A 17280-nucleotide genomic window follows, 5' to 3' on the forward strand; every position below is an offset into this window, starting at 1 on the left:
AACAAAAACAGGCCTTCACCATAAGTCACATCATCAGCACAAACTATGTGGCATTGCCCAAGGTTCTGGGTATGAAATACACTCTTACCTACTAATAGCAGGATGTTCCAGGGGCTTATGGGTGATGCTCGGGAGCTGATCAAGGGCACTGTGGAGTGTGCAGGGTTTGAGCACCTCAGGCCTGGTGAGGTAACTGTTGACCACACACATTCATTGAGACAGAAAAAAGCATTGGCAGCTTGGTCATATTTTTAAGCTCTCTTTCTCATGATGCTTTTGTAGTGAAACCTTATTAGTCTGGTATGTTTCAGAGAGTTCCTAAATCAGTTCCAAGGCACACCTTACCTAATTCCTATATTTTATGTGACTAGTAAATGAAACTACTTTGCTATTTTTTAACATTATGATTTTAGCATTTGGTTTAATATAGGTAGAAGAATAATGTTTGTAGAGTAATCCTATGTTAAGATTAGTTTGAAATGTCCCCACTGAAGTGATATATTCCGTTTTAACTTCCATATTCCATTAGATGGAAATGAGAGAAACCAAATATTAAAACTTGGTCTAGCTTGTAATTTTTTTCAAAATTTGACAGATTAAATATAAAAATGAGGTAGATAACCAATCTGTATGAGTGAATACAGGCATACCTCAGAGATAACATGCATTCAGTTCTAGAGCACTGCAATAAAGTGATTATCACAACAAAGTCATACATTAACATTATGATTTAGTTTTCTGGTTTCCCAGGGCATATGATGTTTATACTATACTGTAATAATAGTGTTCAGCAGCATTATTTCCCTTTTTTTTTTTTTTTTTTTGAGACAGAGTCTTGCTCTGTTGCCCAGGCTAGAGTGCAGTGGTGCAATCTCAGCTCACTGCAACCTCCGCCTCCTGGGTTCAAGTGATTCTCCTGCCTCAGCCTCCCAAGTAGCTGGAATCACAGGTGTGCACCACCACACCTGGCTAATTTTTGTATTTTTAGTAGAGATGGGATTTTGCCATGTTGCCAGGCTGGTCTCAAACTCCTAAGCTCAAATGATCGCCCACCTCAGCCTCCCACAGTGCTGGGATTACAGGCGTGAGCCACTGTGCCTGACCAGCATTACGTTTTTTTTAAATGTACATACCTTAATTTAAAAATACCTTATTGCTAAAAATGCTAACGATCACCTGAGCCTTCAGTGAGTTGTAATCTTTTTGCTGGTTGAGGGTCTTGCCTTGATGTTGATGGCTGCTGACTGATCAAGGTGGTGGTTGTTGAAGTTTGGGGTGGCTGTGACGATTTCTTAAAATAAGACAACAGTGAAGTTTGCTGCGTTGATTCTTCCTTTCATGAAAGATTTCCCCATAGCATGCAATGAAGTTTGATAGCATTTTACGCAAAGTAGAACCTCTTTCAAAATTGGAGTCCATCTCTCAAAGCCCACTGCTGCTTTACTAAGTTTCTGTAATCTTTTAAATCTTTTGTTGTAATTTCAACAATGTTCACCGCATCATCACCAGAAGTAGATTACGTCTCAAGTAACTGCTTTCTTTGCTCATCCATAAGAAGCAACTCCTTGTCTGCTCAAGTTATATATACCTTTAGATCCCTATCTGCTCAGTTATATATACCATGAGATCCTTATCTGCTCAGTTATATATACCATGAGATCCTTATCTGCTGAGTTATATATACCACGAGATTGCAGCAATTCAGTCATCTTCAGGCTCCATTTCTAATTCTGTTGCCCATTCCTCCACATCTGTAGTTACTTCTTCTGCTGAAGTCTTGAACCTCTCAAAGTCATCCATGAGGGCTGGAATCAACTGCTTCCAAACTCCTGTTAATGTTGATATTTTGACTTCCTCCCATGAATCACAAATGTTCTTAATGGCATATAGAGTGGTGAATCCTTTCCACAGATTTTCACTTTACTTTGCCCAGATCCATCATAGGAATCACTATCTATGTCGGCTACAGCCTTATGAGATGTATTTCTTAGTAAGACTTGAAAGTTGAAATTACTCCTTGATCCATGGGCTACAGAGTGGATGTCATGTTAGCAGACATGAAAGCAACATTCGTCTCTTTGTACATCTCCATCACAGCTCTTGGGTGACCAGGTGCATTGTCAATGAGCAGGAATATTTTGAAAGGAATCATTTTTTCTGACCAGTAGGTCTCAGCAGTGGGCTTAAAATATTCAGTAAATCATGCTGTAAACAGACGTGCTGTCATTCAGGCTTTATTGTTTCATTTGTAGAGCACAGAAAGAATGGATTTAGCATCATTCTTAAGGGCCTTAGGATTTGTGGAATGGTAAATGAGCATTGGCTTCAACTTAAAGTCACTAGCTGCGCTAGCCCCTCACAAGAGAGTCAGCCTGTCCTTTGAAGCCAGACACTGACTTTTCTGTAGCTATGAAAGTCCTAGAGGCATCTTCTTCCACTATAAAGCTGTTCTGTTTACACTGAAAATCTGTTGTTTAATGGAGTGACCTTCATCGATGCTCTTGGCTAGATGTTCTGGAGAACTTGCTGCAGCTTCTCCAGCAACACTTGCTGCTTCACCTTGCACTGCTATGTTATGGAGGTGGCTTCTTTCCTTAGTTCTCATGGATCGACCTCTGCTAGTTTCCAGCTTTTCTTCTGCAGCTTCCTCACCTCTCGGCCTTCATAACATGGAAGAGAGTTAAGAGTGTTGCTCTGGATTAGGCTTTGGCTTAAGCGAGGGTTGTGGCTGTTTTGATCTGCCTAGGCCATTAAAACTTTCTGCTTATCAGCAACAGTGCAGTTTCACTTTCTCATCATTCATGGGCTCACTGGATAACACTTCTAATTTCCTTCAAGAACCTTTCCTTCATTTCACAAGTTGGCTAATAGTTTGACACAAGAGGCTGAGCTTTCAGCCTGTCTCAGCTCTCTGCATGCCTTCCTCATTAAGCTTAATCATTTCTAGCTTTTGAAGTGAGGGATGTGTGACTCTTCGTTTCACTTGAACACTTACAGGCATTGTGGGATCATTAATTGGCCTCATTTTAGTATTGTTGTGTCTCAGAGAATAGGGAGGCCCAAGGAGAGGTGGGATGGCCAGTTGGTGAAGCAGTCAGACACAAACATTTATAGGTTAAGTTTGCCATTTTATGTGGGCGGGGTTTGTGGTGCCTCAACACAATTACAATAGTAACATCAAAGATCGCTAATCACAGATCACTGTAATAGATACGCTGTAATGAAAAAGTTTGAAATATTGCGAGAATTACCAAAATGTGACACACACACGAAGTGAGCATGTGCCGTTGGAAAAATGGCACCAGTAGACTTGCTCGAAGCAGCCTCACCACAAACTTTCAATTTGTAAAAACGACAGGATATCTATGGAGGGCAAAAAAAGCAAAGTTCAATGAAAACAAGGTATGCCTATAATTAGCAAGAGAAATTCTCTTAGATGTTTTCTGTAAATTTCCCTTGTTAGGTTGTAGCACTGTTTGCCAACATTAATTGGTTTTAATCACGGTCTAATTTCATCCTAATGCTCTCTTGTCACAGATGGAATGCACATTGACGCTTCCAGGCTCTGACCTGGGCTCTGACCAGGGACTTGAGACACATGCCTGGGTCTGCCTCTGGCCTGTGCTTCTGGGAGGAAGCTGGGACCATTTGAAGCACCCTGGGTTTATCTGAACCCACGACAGAGTGGCTGGGAGTGCTGGCTGTAGCCTCTGGTGATGTCTGTGCATCCCTGCTCCTGTGCTTTCTGGCCAGGAGCCCTCAGGCAATCCTACATCTGTGTGATGGCCTGTTTTTAAGACAGAGGTGGCCAGGCACAGTAGCTCACACCTGTAATCCCAGCACTTTGGGAGGCTGAGGCAGGAGGACTGCTTGAGCCCAGGAGTTCGAGACTGCAGTGAGCTATGATCACCACTGTACTCCAACCTGGGTAACAGAGCAAGTTGGTGTTTCAAAGAAGACAAAAAAACAAAACAAAACAAAACCCAAACCCCCAAACAGGGGTGTAGTTAGGACTACCTCATGGTGGTCAGAGATTGGGCATGTAATGTTCCCTGGCACAGAGCACAGGTCCTGGTCCAAAGTAAGCGCTCAGGTAAGGACCCTGCTGGTGGCGTTGGAGCAGCTACTACGGCCTGGGGCTCACTTCGCTCTCTGGTGAAGTCCCTAGAGCAACAACCTTTGCTTTTTAAAAATCTTTTTCTTCATGGTTCATCTGAAGAGAAATCCATACTGATCTGACAAGATGTGTACTCACAATGGAAAAACGTCTTTATCCTAAGAGAGCCATTGACAGACTGCCCCCTTACTCAGCCTGTCTTTACAAAAACGAATGAACTAATTTCTGCCTGACCCTTCCCATAAGGATCAAGAGACCTGACCTAACTTTGTTAGCAACTTCAAGCTATTAAATCAGAGGGGAGCCGCTGCAGCAAACTGCCTTTCTTCCTTCACTCACTGCTTAAGGGGCCATGGCCTTCTTTTGAAACTGTTTTTGCAGGAGAAAAGAGCCGACACTTGCTGGCCAGGTGCCTAAGGCCAGGCTCCCACTAGGCATGTGGTCTTATGTAGCCGAGCCCTTCCCACAGCCTGTGAGGTGTCTAAGTGTCACGGCCCCGTTTTACTCACAAGGATTCTATCATTTAAGGGTAGCTTTGAATAACTTAAAGTCACCCTGCCAATAGAGACAGAGCTGGCGTTTGAATCCAGATCTGTCTTATCTCACTCTTCATGTCTGAATAGAAGAATATCGTTCTGAGCATTTACACCTGGATTTCCTGTTACTTGAGATCAGCTGGTCTCAGCTGGGAACTTTTTAGTAAGGAGCAGGTTTTTAGAGGGAGGTTTGGGGTCAGAAGGGTGATCATGTGCCCAGGTGTGTGTTGTGGGCAGCATTTCTTTGAAATGTTGACCTTGTTTCAGTTCAGCAAACATTTAAGCTCCTGCCAGTGCCAGCCGCTGGACGCAGAGGATGTTGGATCCGCGCCCGTTCTTTCCGGGCTCATTAGGAGGTGGATGGAGAGGCTGCTTTCCTCCCTCTTCTGCTTCCCAACAGCCACACTCCTCATGCTTGGGAGGGGGTGGACATACACGCTTCTACCCTCCCACCCCCATGCAGAATAACCTGCTGTGGGAAGCACATTATTTCTAGCTGTGGCCAAGTTTATGCCTCAGGCTTAAAAATCATCTCACACTCATTCTGTAACCGATTTCCCCTTCTCCTTTGGGCAAGTATGATTTTAGCAAGATTCTATTAATATAATTCAGTCTCTAGATATGTAGTTTTGAAATTCAGCAGAACATTGGAGATTTGTTTCACAGTAGTAGCAATGATTCAGAAGCTTTGCTTCTGATGCGATTATGCTGAAAAATATTTTACAGAAATAGTTTTTAAAGTTTCGTGTGTTTGTTTGTCTTTCCTTGAATGATGTGGACCAGATATTGAATTCTCACATCTCATGAGTAAAATTTTGGTTCAGAAACAATTTTCTGTGTGTTCATTGCCATGACTACTGGTAGATGCTTCGTGATACTGATGGAGGACATTAGGTCGCTCCATAACTACAGGTTTTTGTTTGAGTTGATGTTCTTCAGCATGCATTTATCTGCAGTTACACAACCAGCCTTTAGTGTCATTTATTCCTGTGCTTTTCAGACTTTTTTGACTCACATGGAATATATTTTATGCAGTAACCTCAACAGGCATGTGTTTCTGTCATTTTTCTTTACACTCGCAGATATTCACATGTAGACACACACCTGACACAGGTGTCATTTTCTAGAATAACACCTATAGATACTCACCTGTAGACACACACCCGACACAGGTGTCATATTGTAGAATAACACCTGCAGATACTCACTTGTAAACTCACACACCTGACACAGGTATCATATTATAGAATAACACCTACAGATATGTGTAGACAGACACCTGACACACAGGTGTCATATTCTAGAATGACACCAGTCCCTGCACATCTCAACATGGCTGCAATGTCTTTTCTGATCTTTTCCTTTGTTCCTTTTTTTCCCCATTCCATTTTTTTAATTATAGCACAGATTAATAATATAGCACCCTGTATAAATCTTTTTTGTTGTTTAAGTATTTTTCTTTAATGTTTACTTATTTCTTATATTCCAGAATTAATGAAAAAGTATTTGATAAATTAGGAATAATAAAAATGTGGACAGATCTCATTAATTTTCATAATAATTGTTTTGTTAAGCCATCACATAGAAATTTGCAAAACTGGAATCTGTTGTTTATAAAAGCCGAGTCAGCCAGGTACAGTGTCTCACACCTGTAATCCCAGCACTTGGGAGACTGAGGCAGGAGGATCCTTTGAGTTCAGGAGTTCTGAGACCAACCTAGGCAACATAGGGAGACCCTGTCTCTACAAAAAATAAAAAAGTTAGCTGGGCATGATGGTGAGGTGGTGCGCACCTGTGGACGCAGGCGTGCGGCGGGGCTGGGCTGGGAGGGTTGCTTGAGCCCAGGAGTTTGAGGCTGTCCTGAGCTGCGATTGTGCCACTGAACTCCAGCCTGGGCAAGAGAGCAAGACTCCATCTCAAAAAATTTTTTCAAAAATTTTGAAAATGATTTTTTCAAGTGGTGGTGGCATCCCATTAAGATGATTTGAAAACCTAATTGGTTGTCATCCACGGTTTGGAAAAAATGGTTTAATTCCATTAAAAGCTAAAAACACTTTTTGTTGTTAAGAATTGTTTATCTAAAGCTACTACCAGTAGTGAGCATTTAGTGAATGCTTGCCATATGCAGCCCTTGGTAGGCAGGTGTTCTCCCATGAGGACGCGAGCACGGACTGGTTAAGTACTTAGCCCAGAGTAGCCCGGATAGTCACGTTGGAGCTGGAATTTGCACCTGGTCAGTGCGGCGCCAGAGCTCATTCCTTAGCCGCTGTTGTGTGGTCTCAGTCTTGCAGGACACAGTGTGCATTCTGGTCTCATATTGTGTGGAAGGCGCCTCTGGCTAAATTATCCTGATGATAGGACATGCAGTGTGGGCTTGGCGTGTCCGTGCTAGGAATGTCCCTCTTATCACCATGGTGTGTGTCAGTTCACAAACTGCACAAATCAAGCCAAGTGAGTGGAAAGTCACAATTTCTGGCTCTTTCCAGGTAGCTGGCGTCTCTGGGAACCTGGCCCCAGGCAACCAGCCAGAGAAGGAGGGCCGGGCGCACCAGTGCCTGGAGTGTGACCGCGCCTTCTCATCGGCGGCGGTGCTCATGCACCACAGCAAGGAGGTGCATGGCCGGGAGCGCATCCACGGCTGCCCCGTGTGCAGGAAGGCCTTCAAGCGCGCCACGCACCTCAAGGTAGGCCCACTGTGCCGGGGCACAGCTGTGTGCCCCCCAGGCGGCTAGAGATGTGGAGTCCAAGATTTAACACCGGCCGGGAATCTGGCATGTGTTTTTGAGGAAAAGGTCACTAGATGTAGGTGTATTGTTCCGGTTGTAAGAGGTCTGCTTGCTGTACAGATGAATTGCATGTTCACCTGCAACTCACAATCAATTTGCAAGACAAGCTGAAATAACATTGAAATGCCCTCTCTCCCTTGTCAGACTGGCAAAAATGTAAAAGTCTGTCAGCACCTGTTGTTGAGGCTGTGGGGAAGCAGAGGCTCGCTCACGTAATTGCTAGTGAGACTGTGACTTGGTAGGACTTTCTGTAGGGGCATTGGGCGGCCCTAACAAATGCGTGTGTGCTCACCCTGGGGACCAGCCCTGAAGATGCCCCTCCAGCCTCCCAAGGTTTAGCTGCCCGCGCTTTCCACTGCAGCAGAGCCATCACTGCACAGTGGAGACCTGAGTGCCCGCATGTGGGAAGCACAGGATGAGTTCTGGGACATCCCCACAGAGGGTGCCGTGCTACAGTGGGCAGGAGGCAGAATTCCAACAGGGTGCTCTGATACCCAGCCCAGGGCGCCGTCTTCCGTGTGAAGGGAATGGGGTGTGGAAGGGGTGGAACACAGAGGAGCGTGCAGCGCGGATGCCTAGCCAGCACCACTCCAGCCCAGCGGCCGTGGCCGGCATCAGCACCCACACATCAAGACTGCTTCTGTCCTTGGCAGTGTGGGATGAAAATGGCACTTTTCCCAAAAACCCCGTAACATGAGAAAAACAGACAAATTCCAAGTGAGAGATAGCCTGCGAAATTTCTGACCAGCCATGGCCAGGCCACGCAGAGGGCAGAGGCGTGCCACGCTGGCCGGGAAGGAAAGCTGCACTAAGATGGCTGGACCCTTGGGGTTCCTGTGTATGTTGGGGAGGGGTGGGGATTGTTTTTGGCCTTTGTGTGTCTGTTGTCTTTTAATGAGTGTAGGACTAGAAGAAGGGAGAGTCCTACTCAAGGAGAAATTCCTGTCCCAGGAACTGGAATCCTTGGATCCCTGTGACCAGGATGGCTTTTTTGGAGTGTGGAGTAGAGCACATGGGCTTTGGGTGTATTGCAGGCCAGTGGTGTCAGCAGTGACGGCCCTGTCTGGGCCGGGAAGCCCGGGGCCCCACCTGTGGCGCTTGCGGTGGCTCCTCTCCCAGGTCCCTCCAGGGGCTGGTGAGCCCCGAGACCCTCAGTCCTCCCTCTCTGTCCTGAGGGGAGCCTGTCGCTTGGCTGCTTGGGTTCCTTTTTATTTTTAAATTTTTTTTACTTTCACTTTAGGTTCGGAGGTGCATGTGCAGGGTTTGTTATACAGGTAAACTCAGGTCACAGGGGATTGTTGTACAGATTATTTCATCACCCTGGTACTAAGCTAAGTAGCCAATAATTTTTCCTCCTCCTCTCCCTGCTCCCTCAAGGAGGCCCCAGTGTGTGTGATTTGCTCCTCTCTATGGGTCCATGTGTTCTCACCATTTAGCTCCCACTTATCAGTGAGAACATGTGGTATTTGGTTTTCTGTTTCAAGATGGATTGAAGCCTGAAATGTAAAACCCACAACTCTAAAAACCCTGGAAGACAACCTAGACAATACCATTCTGGACAGAGCAGCAGCAAAGATGTCATGACGAAGACGCCAAAAGCAATTGCAACACAAGCCAAAGTTGATAAATGGGATCCAGTTAAACTTAAGAGCTTCTGCACAGCAAAATAAACTATCAGCAGGATTCTTTCTTTTGAAACCTTCTGATGAATCTCCCTGCCCCAGGGCTGCATTAGCGTCCTCTGGTGCAGTGAGCTGACGGCCATGTTGGGGGGCTCTGCTGAGTCCCCACCAACTTCAGGGCACAACACCACCCCTTCTTAGAAATTCACACCTCACTTGTCGCTTGTAGCAGAGCCAGGCCGACAGGTGTGTTGCAGTAAGAACGGTATTAACTACAGCTGATCGCAAACTTATTTGATGATGAAATTCTTTCTTGAGGAACATTTGCCATTGTCTCAGAGAGCACTTTCTAGGGAGAACTAGGTTTACGTAACCTCTGCCGCAGGGTAAGCCTAACTGCGCCCTTCGAGGAGTGCAGCTCGTCGGTATTTCTTTTAAAGTCATCAGCATAGAGTGGCAGCCGCGTGCACTGTTCCCACCGCAGGAAATTTCTCTGGAGGTCAGAGAAACAGAAGCCAAGGTTATAAAAGCTTTCCTTTCAGCCCACTGGACAGTCTGTTCCCCCGTGGACTCTCTGTCCTCCTTTCAGCTTAGCAAACAGTGAGTCCCTGCTGTATGCACAGAAGGTGGTCCCAGAAACAGGCGGCTCCATCCTCAGGAAGCTTAGCACTCAGTGTGACTGCAGTTACATCCAACACAGACCGGGTGGGAACCCCAGACGGAGTGGGGGAGGAATGCACTCTAGCTGTTGATGGTGATTGGTGTCATCAGGGGTGGTGGTGTCACTGGTCAGGCCTCACCTGCAGTCCTGGCTCTGCCTGGTCTGCAGTGCTGGGAAGGCTCCCCCACTCACCTCCCGAGTTTGTTTTTCCCACCCTGCTGCTTTCATTACACCCACCTCCCAGACTGTGCTGGGCCTTGAGCAATGCGATGTACGCAACTGGAACACAGGCGGTCACATGGAACACACACAGGAAACGTGTACTTTTCCCTGACTCCTGCCTTACAGGGTAGAGGTTAGCTCTAAAGACTGGGATTCTATTAGGATAATTATTATGCTTCTGCAATTTTGGAAAATAACCACATTGCATATCCTCAGGTGCCTGCAAGGGCAGCAGCTATCAGATCTTTTGAGAAATTTGCGGTCACGTGAATGCAGTATCTCTGGCAAGTTGCCAGTCACAACAGGAGAAGGGAACAGTTTCCTCTTGGCTTTAAAAGCCTCTGTCGTATCACCGGGAGAACGCACTTCAGAATCATGGGCATTCCGTGAGGACTTGTGGGTGAGAGTCACTGAACGTGTCCCAGCTGGGTGCCGCAGGGCCTCAGGCCACGACATATGGGTGGACTCGTGTGTGAAACGGGGACAGGATCCCCCACAGCCAACGGAGAGAGCTCAGCTGGACTCCTGCACTAGGCTCATGGCTTGACGCCCTTGGTCTCGGTTAAAGCTGATGAAGGAGATATTTCTACCCGTATTTGGGACACAGATGTGGCCAAGCCATATAGCTAGCAGGCAGTAAAGCTCAGATGGGGACCGGAGTCTCCCCGAGAAGCCCCAGTGTTGTCACTCTGTTGTCACTACCGATGCATCGAAGTCCTTAAGAACAGAAATCACAGATTAGCCTTTGATTTTGTCCTTGCCACTGACTTGAACTTCGCAGTGATTTGCTTCCTCTTGTTTCTAGTCTCGAAAGCTGTTTTGATCTCGTTTCTTGGTTTCTGTGTGTTGTCTCCCAGGAGCACATGCAGACACACCAGGCCGGCCCCTCTTTGAGCTCCCAGAAGCCAAGAGTGTTTAAATGTGACACTTGTGAGAAGGCGTTTGCCAAACCAAGCCAGCTGGAGCGCCACAGCCGCATACACACAGGTAATGGGGAGGGACGTGCTTTTGTTTCCTTACTCTTTGAAGTAGACATCATGGGTGAGGAAACATAATTCCACCTGTGCAATATTCACGAGCGATGGAATGCTTTATTTATAAAGCAAGGTCCACATGTTCCATTTCCCCTGAGTTTTGACCTATTTATCGTCATAACTAACTTTTCATGTGGAAGGTTTTGCTGCTTACATTATGACCATATGAAACAGAAGCATCAGGCAAGCCTCCCGTACCGTGTCTGGGATGTTGACCACGTTACGTCCCTCCTTCCCTTCTGCTGGAGCAAACAGGCGGCCCCCAGTGCCTGGGTCCCATGTCCTCAATGTCACCGGGGAACTTAATTTTTAATCTTCCTCTTCTGTCTTAAAACTTTTTTTCTCTGCTGGCTTTTCCTGCACCACCTAAATCTGCTCAAACCTTTTGTCTTAGAGAAAAAAAAAACACACAGAACAAAGAAACAAGCTCTTCCATCTTCTGCCTCTTGACTGGTACATGATAGCTCGTGTCAGCCCTTCTGTCTCCGCCCTGCCCTAACAGGACATCATCCCGGGCTCATTTCTGTTGTGATCATCTGACGACTCACTGTGGGCCTGGGGTTCCACAGGCTGCGTCCACCGTGGCCCTTCCATGGCTCTCTGATCCCTCCGCCCCATCTGCTGGGGGTCGTTAGGACCTGGCCAGGCTCCCTCTGGTCTCCCTATGGCTCCTCCAGCCCTTTGTTCAGATGACAGCCAGGCTGAAAGCCTAAAAGAAAAGAGGAACATTCAGTCCCTCTTGTTCATACCTCAGGGTAGAGCCCAGGCATCCACTATACTTTTCTTAGAGACATTGACATATGCCATTTTCTGTACAGGGGAGCGGCCGTTCCATTGCACGCTTTGTGAGAAAGCCTTCAACCAGAAGAGTGCGCTGCAGGTGCACATGAAGAAGCACACGGGGGAGCGGCCCTACAAGTGTGCCTACTGCGTCATGGGCTTCACGCAGAAGAGCAACATGAAGCTGCACATGAAGCGGGCGCACAGCTATGCTGGTGAGAATGCTGCACCTGGGAGTGCGTGCTGTTCAGTGGCCTGCGAGGCACCCTGTGTTTCACATACATTGTTTCCTTTAGTTCACACAGTGATTTTGCATTGCACGTGGTACAGCCTCAGTTGTGTGGACTGGAAGCCTGTGCTTTATTTTATTTTTTTATTTCCATAGGTTATTGGGGAACAGGTAGTGTTTGGTTACATGAGTAAGTTCTGTAGTGGTGATTTGTGAGATTTTGGTGCACCCATCACCTGAGCAGTGTACACTGCACCCTGTTTATAGTCTTTTATCCCTCACCCCCTTCCCATTCTTTCCCCCCGAGTCCCCAAAGTCCATTGTGTCAATCTTATGCCTTTGTATCCTCATAGCTTAGCTCCCACTTATGAGTGAGAACATGCGATGTTTGGTTTTCCATTCCTGTGTTACTTCACTTAGAATAATGGCCTTCAATTTCATCCAGGTGGTTGCAGATGCTATTAATTCATTCCTTTTTATGGCTGAGTAGTATTCCATTGTGTGTGTGTGTGTGTGTGTATTTATGTATATAAATACCGCAGTTTCTTTATCCACTCGTTGATTTATGGACATTTGGTTTGGTTCCCCATTTTTGCAGTTGCGAATTGTGCTGCCATAAACATGCGTGTGCAAGTGTCTTTTTCATACAATGAAAAAGATTCTACTTATTTTCCTCTGGGTAGAGATACCCAGTAGTGGGACTGCTGGATCAAATGGTAGTTCTATTTTTAGTTCTTTAAGGAATCTCTACACTGTTTTCCATAGTGGCTGTACTAGTTTACATTCCCACTAGCAGTGTGGAAGTGTTCCCTGTTCACCACATCCATGCTAGCATGTACTATTTTTTTTAAATTTTTTGATTATGGCCATTCTTGCGCGAGTAAAATGGTATCACATTGTGGTTTTGATTTGCATTTTCCTGATCATTAGTGATGTTGAGCATTTTTTCATATGTTTGCTGGCCATTTATATATCTTCTTTTGAGAATTGTCTATTCATGTCCTTAGCTCACTTTTTGATGGGATTGTTTGTTTTTTTTCTTACTAATTAGTTTGAATTCGTTGTAGATTCTGGATATTAGTCCTTTGTCAGATGTATAGATAGTGAAGATTTTCTCCCACTCTGTGGGTTGTCTGTTTAATCTGCTGACTGTTCCTTTTGCCATAAAAAAAGCTCTTTAGTGTAATGAAGTCCCAGCTATTTATCTTTGTTTTTATTGCATTCACTTTTGTGCTCTTGGTCCTTGCCGAAGCCAATGTCTAGAAGGGTTTTTCCAACTTTATCTTCTAGAATTTTTATAGTTTCAGGTCTTAGTTTTTTTTATCCATCTTGAGTTGATTTTTGTATAAGATGAGACATGAAGTTCCAGTTTCATTCTCCTACATGTGGCTAGCCAATTATCCCAGCACTGTTTGTTGAAAAGGGTGTCCTTTCCCCATTTTATGTTTTTGTTTTCCTTATTGAGGATCAGTTGGCTATAAGTATTTGGGTTTATTTCTGGGTTCTCTATTCAGTTCCATTGGTCTGTATGCCTATTTTTTATCAGTACCATGCTGTTTTGGTGACTATGACCTTATAGTATAGTTTGAAATCAGGTAATGTGATGCCTCCAGATTTGTTCTTTTTGCTTAGTCTTACTTTGGCTATGTGAGCTCTTTTTTGATTCCATATCAATTTTAGAATTGTTTTTTCTAATTCTGTGAAGAATGATGTTGGTATTTTGATGGGAATTGCGATGAATTTGTAGATTGCTTTTGGCAGTATGGCCATTTTCACAATATTGATTCTACCCAACCATGAGCATGGGATGTGTTTCCATTTGTTTGGGTCATCTGTGATTTCTTTCAGCAGTGTTTTGTAGTTTTCCTTGTGGAGGTCTTTTACCTCCTTGGTTAGGTGTATTCCTAAGGTTTTGTTTGTTTGTTTGTTTTTGTTTTGTTTTTTCCAGCTATTGTAAAAGGGGTTGACTCCTTGATTTGATTCTCAGCTTGGTTGCTGTTGGTGTATAGAAGAGCTACTGATTTCTTTACATCAATTTTTTATCTGGAAACTTTGCTGAATTCTTTCATCAGTTCTAGGAGCTTTCTGGAAGAGTCTTTTGGGTTTTCTAGGTAAACAATCATATCATCAGCAAACAGCGATAGTTTGACTTCCTCTTTACTGATTTGGATGCTCTTGATTTCCTTCTCTTTTCTGATTGCTCTGGCTAGGACTTCCACTGCTATGTTGAAGAGGAGTAGTGAGAGTGGGCATCTTTGTCTTGTTTCAGTTCTCAGAGGGAAAGCTTTTAACTTTTCATCATTCAGTATTATGTTGGCTGTGGGTTTGTCATAGATGGCTTTTATTATTGAGGTATGTCCCTTGTATGCCGATTTTCCTGGGAGTTTTAATCATAAAGTGATGCTGGATTTTGTCTGATGTTTTTTCTGCATCTGTAGAAATGATCATGTGGTTTTTGTTTTTAATTCTGTTTATGTGGTGTATCACATTTATCGACTTGCATATGTTAAACCATTCCTGCATCCCTGGTATGAAACCCACTTGATCATATGGTGGAGTATCTTTTTGATATGTGTTGGATTCGGTTAGCTAGTATTTTGTTAAGGATTTTAGCATCTATGTTCATCAGGGATAATGGTCTGTAGTTTTGTTTTTGGTTATGTCCTGTCTTGGTTTTGGTATTTGGGTGATACTGGCTCCATAGAATGATTTAGGGAGGGTTCTCTTTTTCTCTGTCTTGTGGAATAGTGTCAAAAGGATTGATACCAATTCTCCTTTGAATGCCTGGTAGAATTCTGCTGTGAATCCATCTGGTTGTGGACTTTGGTTTGTTGGTAATTTTTAAATTACTATTTCAATCTTGCTGCTTGTTATTGGTCTGATCAGGGTATCTAATTCTTCCTGATTTAAGCTAGGAGGGTTGTATCTTTCCAGGAATTTATCCATCTTTCTAGGTTTTCTAGTTTATATGTGTAAAGGTGTTCATAGTAGCCTTGAATGATCTTTTATATTTCTGTGGTGTCAGTTGTGATAGCTCCCATTTCACTTCTTATTGAGCTTATTTGGATTTCCTCTCTTCTTGGTTAATCTTGCTAGTGGTCTATCAATTTTATTTATGTTTTCAGAGAACCAGCTTTTTGTTTCAGTTATCTTTTGTTTGTTTGTTTCAATTTCATTTAGTTCTGCTCTGATCTTGGTTATTTCCTTTCTTCTGCTGAGTTTGGTTTTGGTTTGTTCTTGTTTCTCTAGTTCCTTGAGGTGTGACCTTAGATTGTCTGTGTGTGCTCTTTCAGGCTTGATGTAGACATTTAGGGCTACGAACTTTCCTCCTAGCACTGCCTTTGCAGTATCCCAGAGGTTATGAAGGGTTATGTCACTATCGTCGTTCAGTTCGAATAATTTTTTAATTTCTATCTTGATTTCATTTTTCACCCAATGATCATTCAGGAGCAGGTTATTGAATTTTTGTGTATTTGCATGGTTTTGAAGGTTCCTTTTGGAATTTATTTGCAGTTTTATTCCACTGTGGTCTGAGAGAGAGCTTGATATAATTTCAATTTTCTTAAATTTATTGAGGCTCATTTTGTGACCTATCATATGGTCTGTCTTAGAGAAAGTTCCATCTGCTGTTAAATATAATGTATATTCTGCAGTTGTTGGATGGAATGTTAGGTATATATCTATTAAGTCCTTTTGTTCCAAGGTATAGTTTAAATCCATTTTTTCTTTTTTGACTTTCTGTCTTGATGACCTGTCTAGTGCTGTCAGTGGAGTATTGAAGTCTCCCACTATTATTATGTTGCTGTCTATCTCATTTCTTAGATCTATTAGTAATTGTTTTATAAATTTGGGAGCTCCAGTGTTAGGTGCATGTATGTTTAGGATTGTGGTATTTTCCTGTTGGACAACGCCTTTTATCATTATGTAATGTCCCTCTGTCTTTTTTAGCTGCTGTTGCTGATGACAATGCGACTAAGCAATGATATTTTTGCAGTGAATTTCCCAGGTGTTCTTTGTGCTTCTTGTATTTGGATGTCTAGGTCTCTAGCAAGGCCGGGGAAGTTTTCCTCGATTATTCCCCCAAATATGTTTTCCAAACTTTTAGATTTCTCTTCTTCCTCAGGAATGCCGATTATTCTTAGGTTTGGTCGTTTAACATAATCCCCAGACTTCTTGGAGGCTTTGTTCATATTTTCTTATTCTTTTTTCTTTGCCTGTGTTAGATTGGGTTAATTCGAAGACCTTGTCTTCGAGCTCTGAATTTCTTTCTTGTACTTGTTCTATTCTATTGCTGAGACTTTTCAGAGCATTTTGCATTTCTATAAGTATGTCTATTGTTTCCTGAAGTTTTCCTTGTTTTTTATTTATGCTATCAATTTCATTGAATATTTCTCCCTTCACTTCTTATATCATTTTTTTGATTTCCTTACCTTTGGCTACACCTTTCTCTGGTACCTTCCTGATTAGCTTAATAACTAACTTCCTGAATTCTTTTTCAGGTAAATCAGGGACTTCTTCTGGGTTTGGATCCATTGCTGGTGAGCTAGTGTGATTTTTGGGAGGTGTTAAAGAGCCTTGTTTTGTCATATTACCAGAGTTGGTTTTTCTGGTTCCTTTTCATTTGAGTAGGCTCTGTCAGAGGGAAGGTCTAGGGCCGAAGGCTGTTGTTCAGATTCTTTGGTCCTACGGGGTTCTCTTGATATAGTACTCCCCGCCTTTTCCTATGGCTGTGGCTCCCTGAGAACAGAGCTATAGTGATTGTTACCTTTCTTCTTGGTCTAGCCACCCAGTAAGTCCACCCGGCTCCGGGCTGGTACTAGGGGTTGTCTGCACAGAGTCCTGTGATGTGAACCATTCATGGTCTCTCAGCCATGGGTACCGGTGCCTGTTCCGGTGGAAGTGGCAGGGGGGTGAAATGGACTCTGTGAGGGTTCTTAGCTTTGGTGGTTTAATGCTCTATTTTTGTGCTGGTTCGCCTCCTGCCTGGAGGTGGTGCTTTCCAGAGAGCATCAGCTGTGGTAGTAAAGGGAGGAACAGGTGGTGGGCGGGGCCCTGGACCTCCCAAGAGTATATGCCCTTTGCCTTCGCTTCCCGCTTCCCGGGGTGGTAGAGAAGGAGCATTGGGTGGGGGCTGGGCTAGGCGTGTCTGAGCTCAGACTCTCCTTGGGCGGGTCTTGCTGTGGCTGAGTATTTGGGGTGTCTCCTGGGTCCTGCAGGAGCAATCCACTTCCTTCAGAGAGTCTGTGGGCCCTCTCAGGTTTCCTGATTTATTCCCCTAGTTGTTCGGGAGCAA

General features: G+C 44.2%; 1 protein-coding gene across 4 annotated transcripts in view; it reads left to right on the top strand.

Moving 5' to 3' along the window:
- ZNF236 (zinc finger protein 236) overlaps positions 1 to 17280 on the top strand; it is a 148347-nt gene that overhangs the window by 125882 nt on the left and 5185 nt on the right. For 3 of the 4 annotated variants that reach the window (XR_010152003.1, XM_016933929.4, XM_016933930.4), the window contains 3 exons: positions 7140 to 7337; positions 10802 to 10931; positions 11797 to 11973. Coding sequence is in view for 3 of the 4 variants with exons in the window: in XM_016933929.4 (XP_016789418.1) it covers positions 7140 to 7337; positions 10802 to 10931; positions 11797 to 11973 (505 nt within the window). In the remaining variant the exon portion in view is untranslated. The remainder of the gene's footprint in view (positions 1 to 7139; positions 7338 to 10801; positions 10932 to 11796; positions 11974 to 17280) is intronic. The other variant, XM_016933931.4, reaches the window with a different exon arrangement.

This window comes from Pan troglodytes, chromosome 17 (assembly GCF_028858775.2).
Source record: "Pan troglodytes isolate AG18354 chromosome 17, NHGRI_mPanTro3-v2.0_pri, whole genome shotgun sequence".
NCBI lineage: Eukaryota > Metazoa > Chordata > Mammalia > Primates > Hominidae > Pan > Pan troglodytes.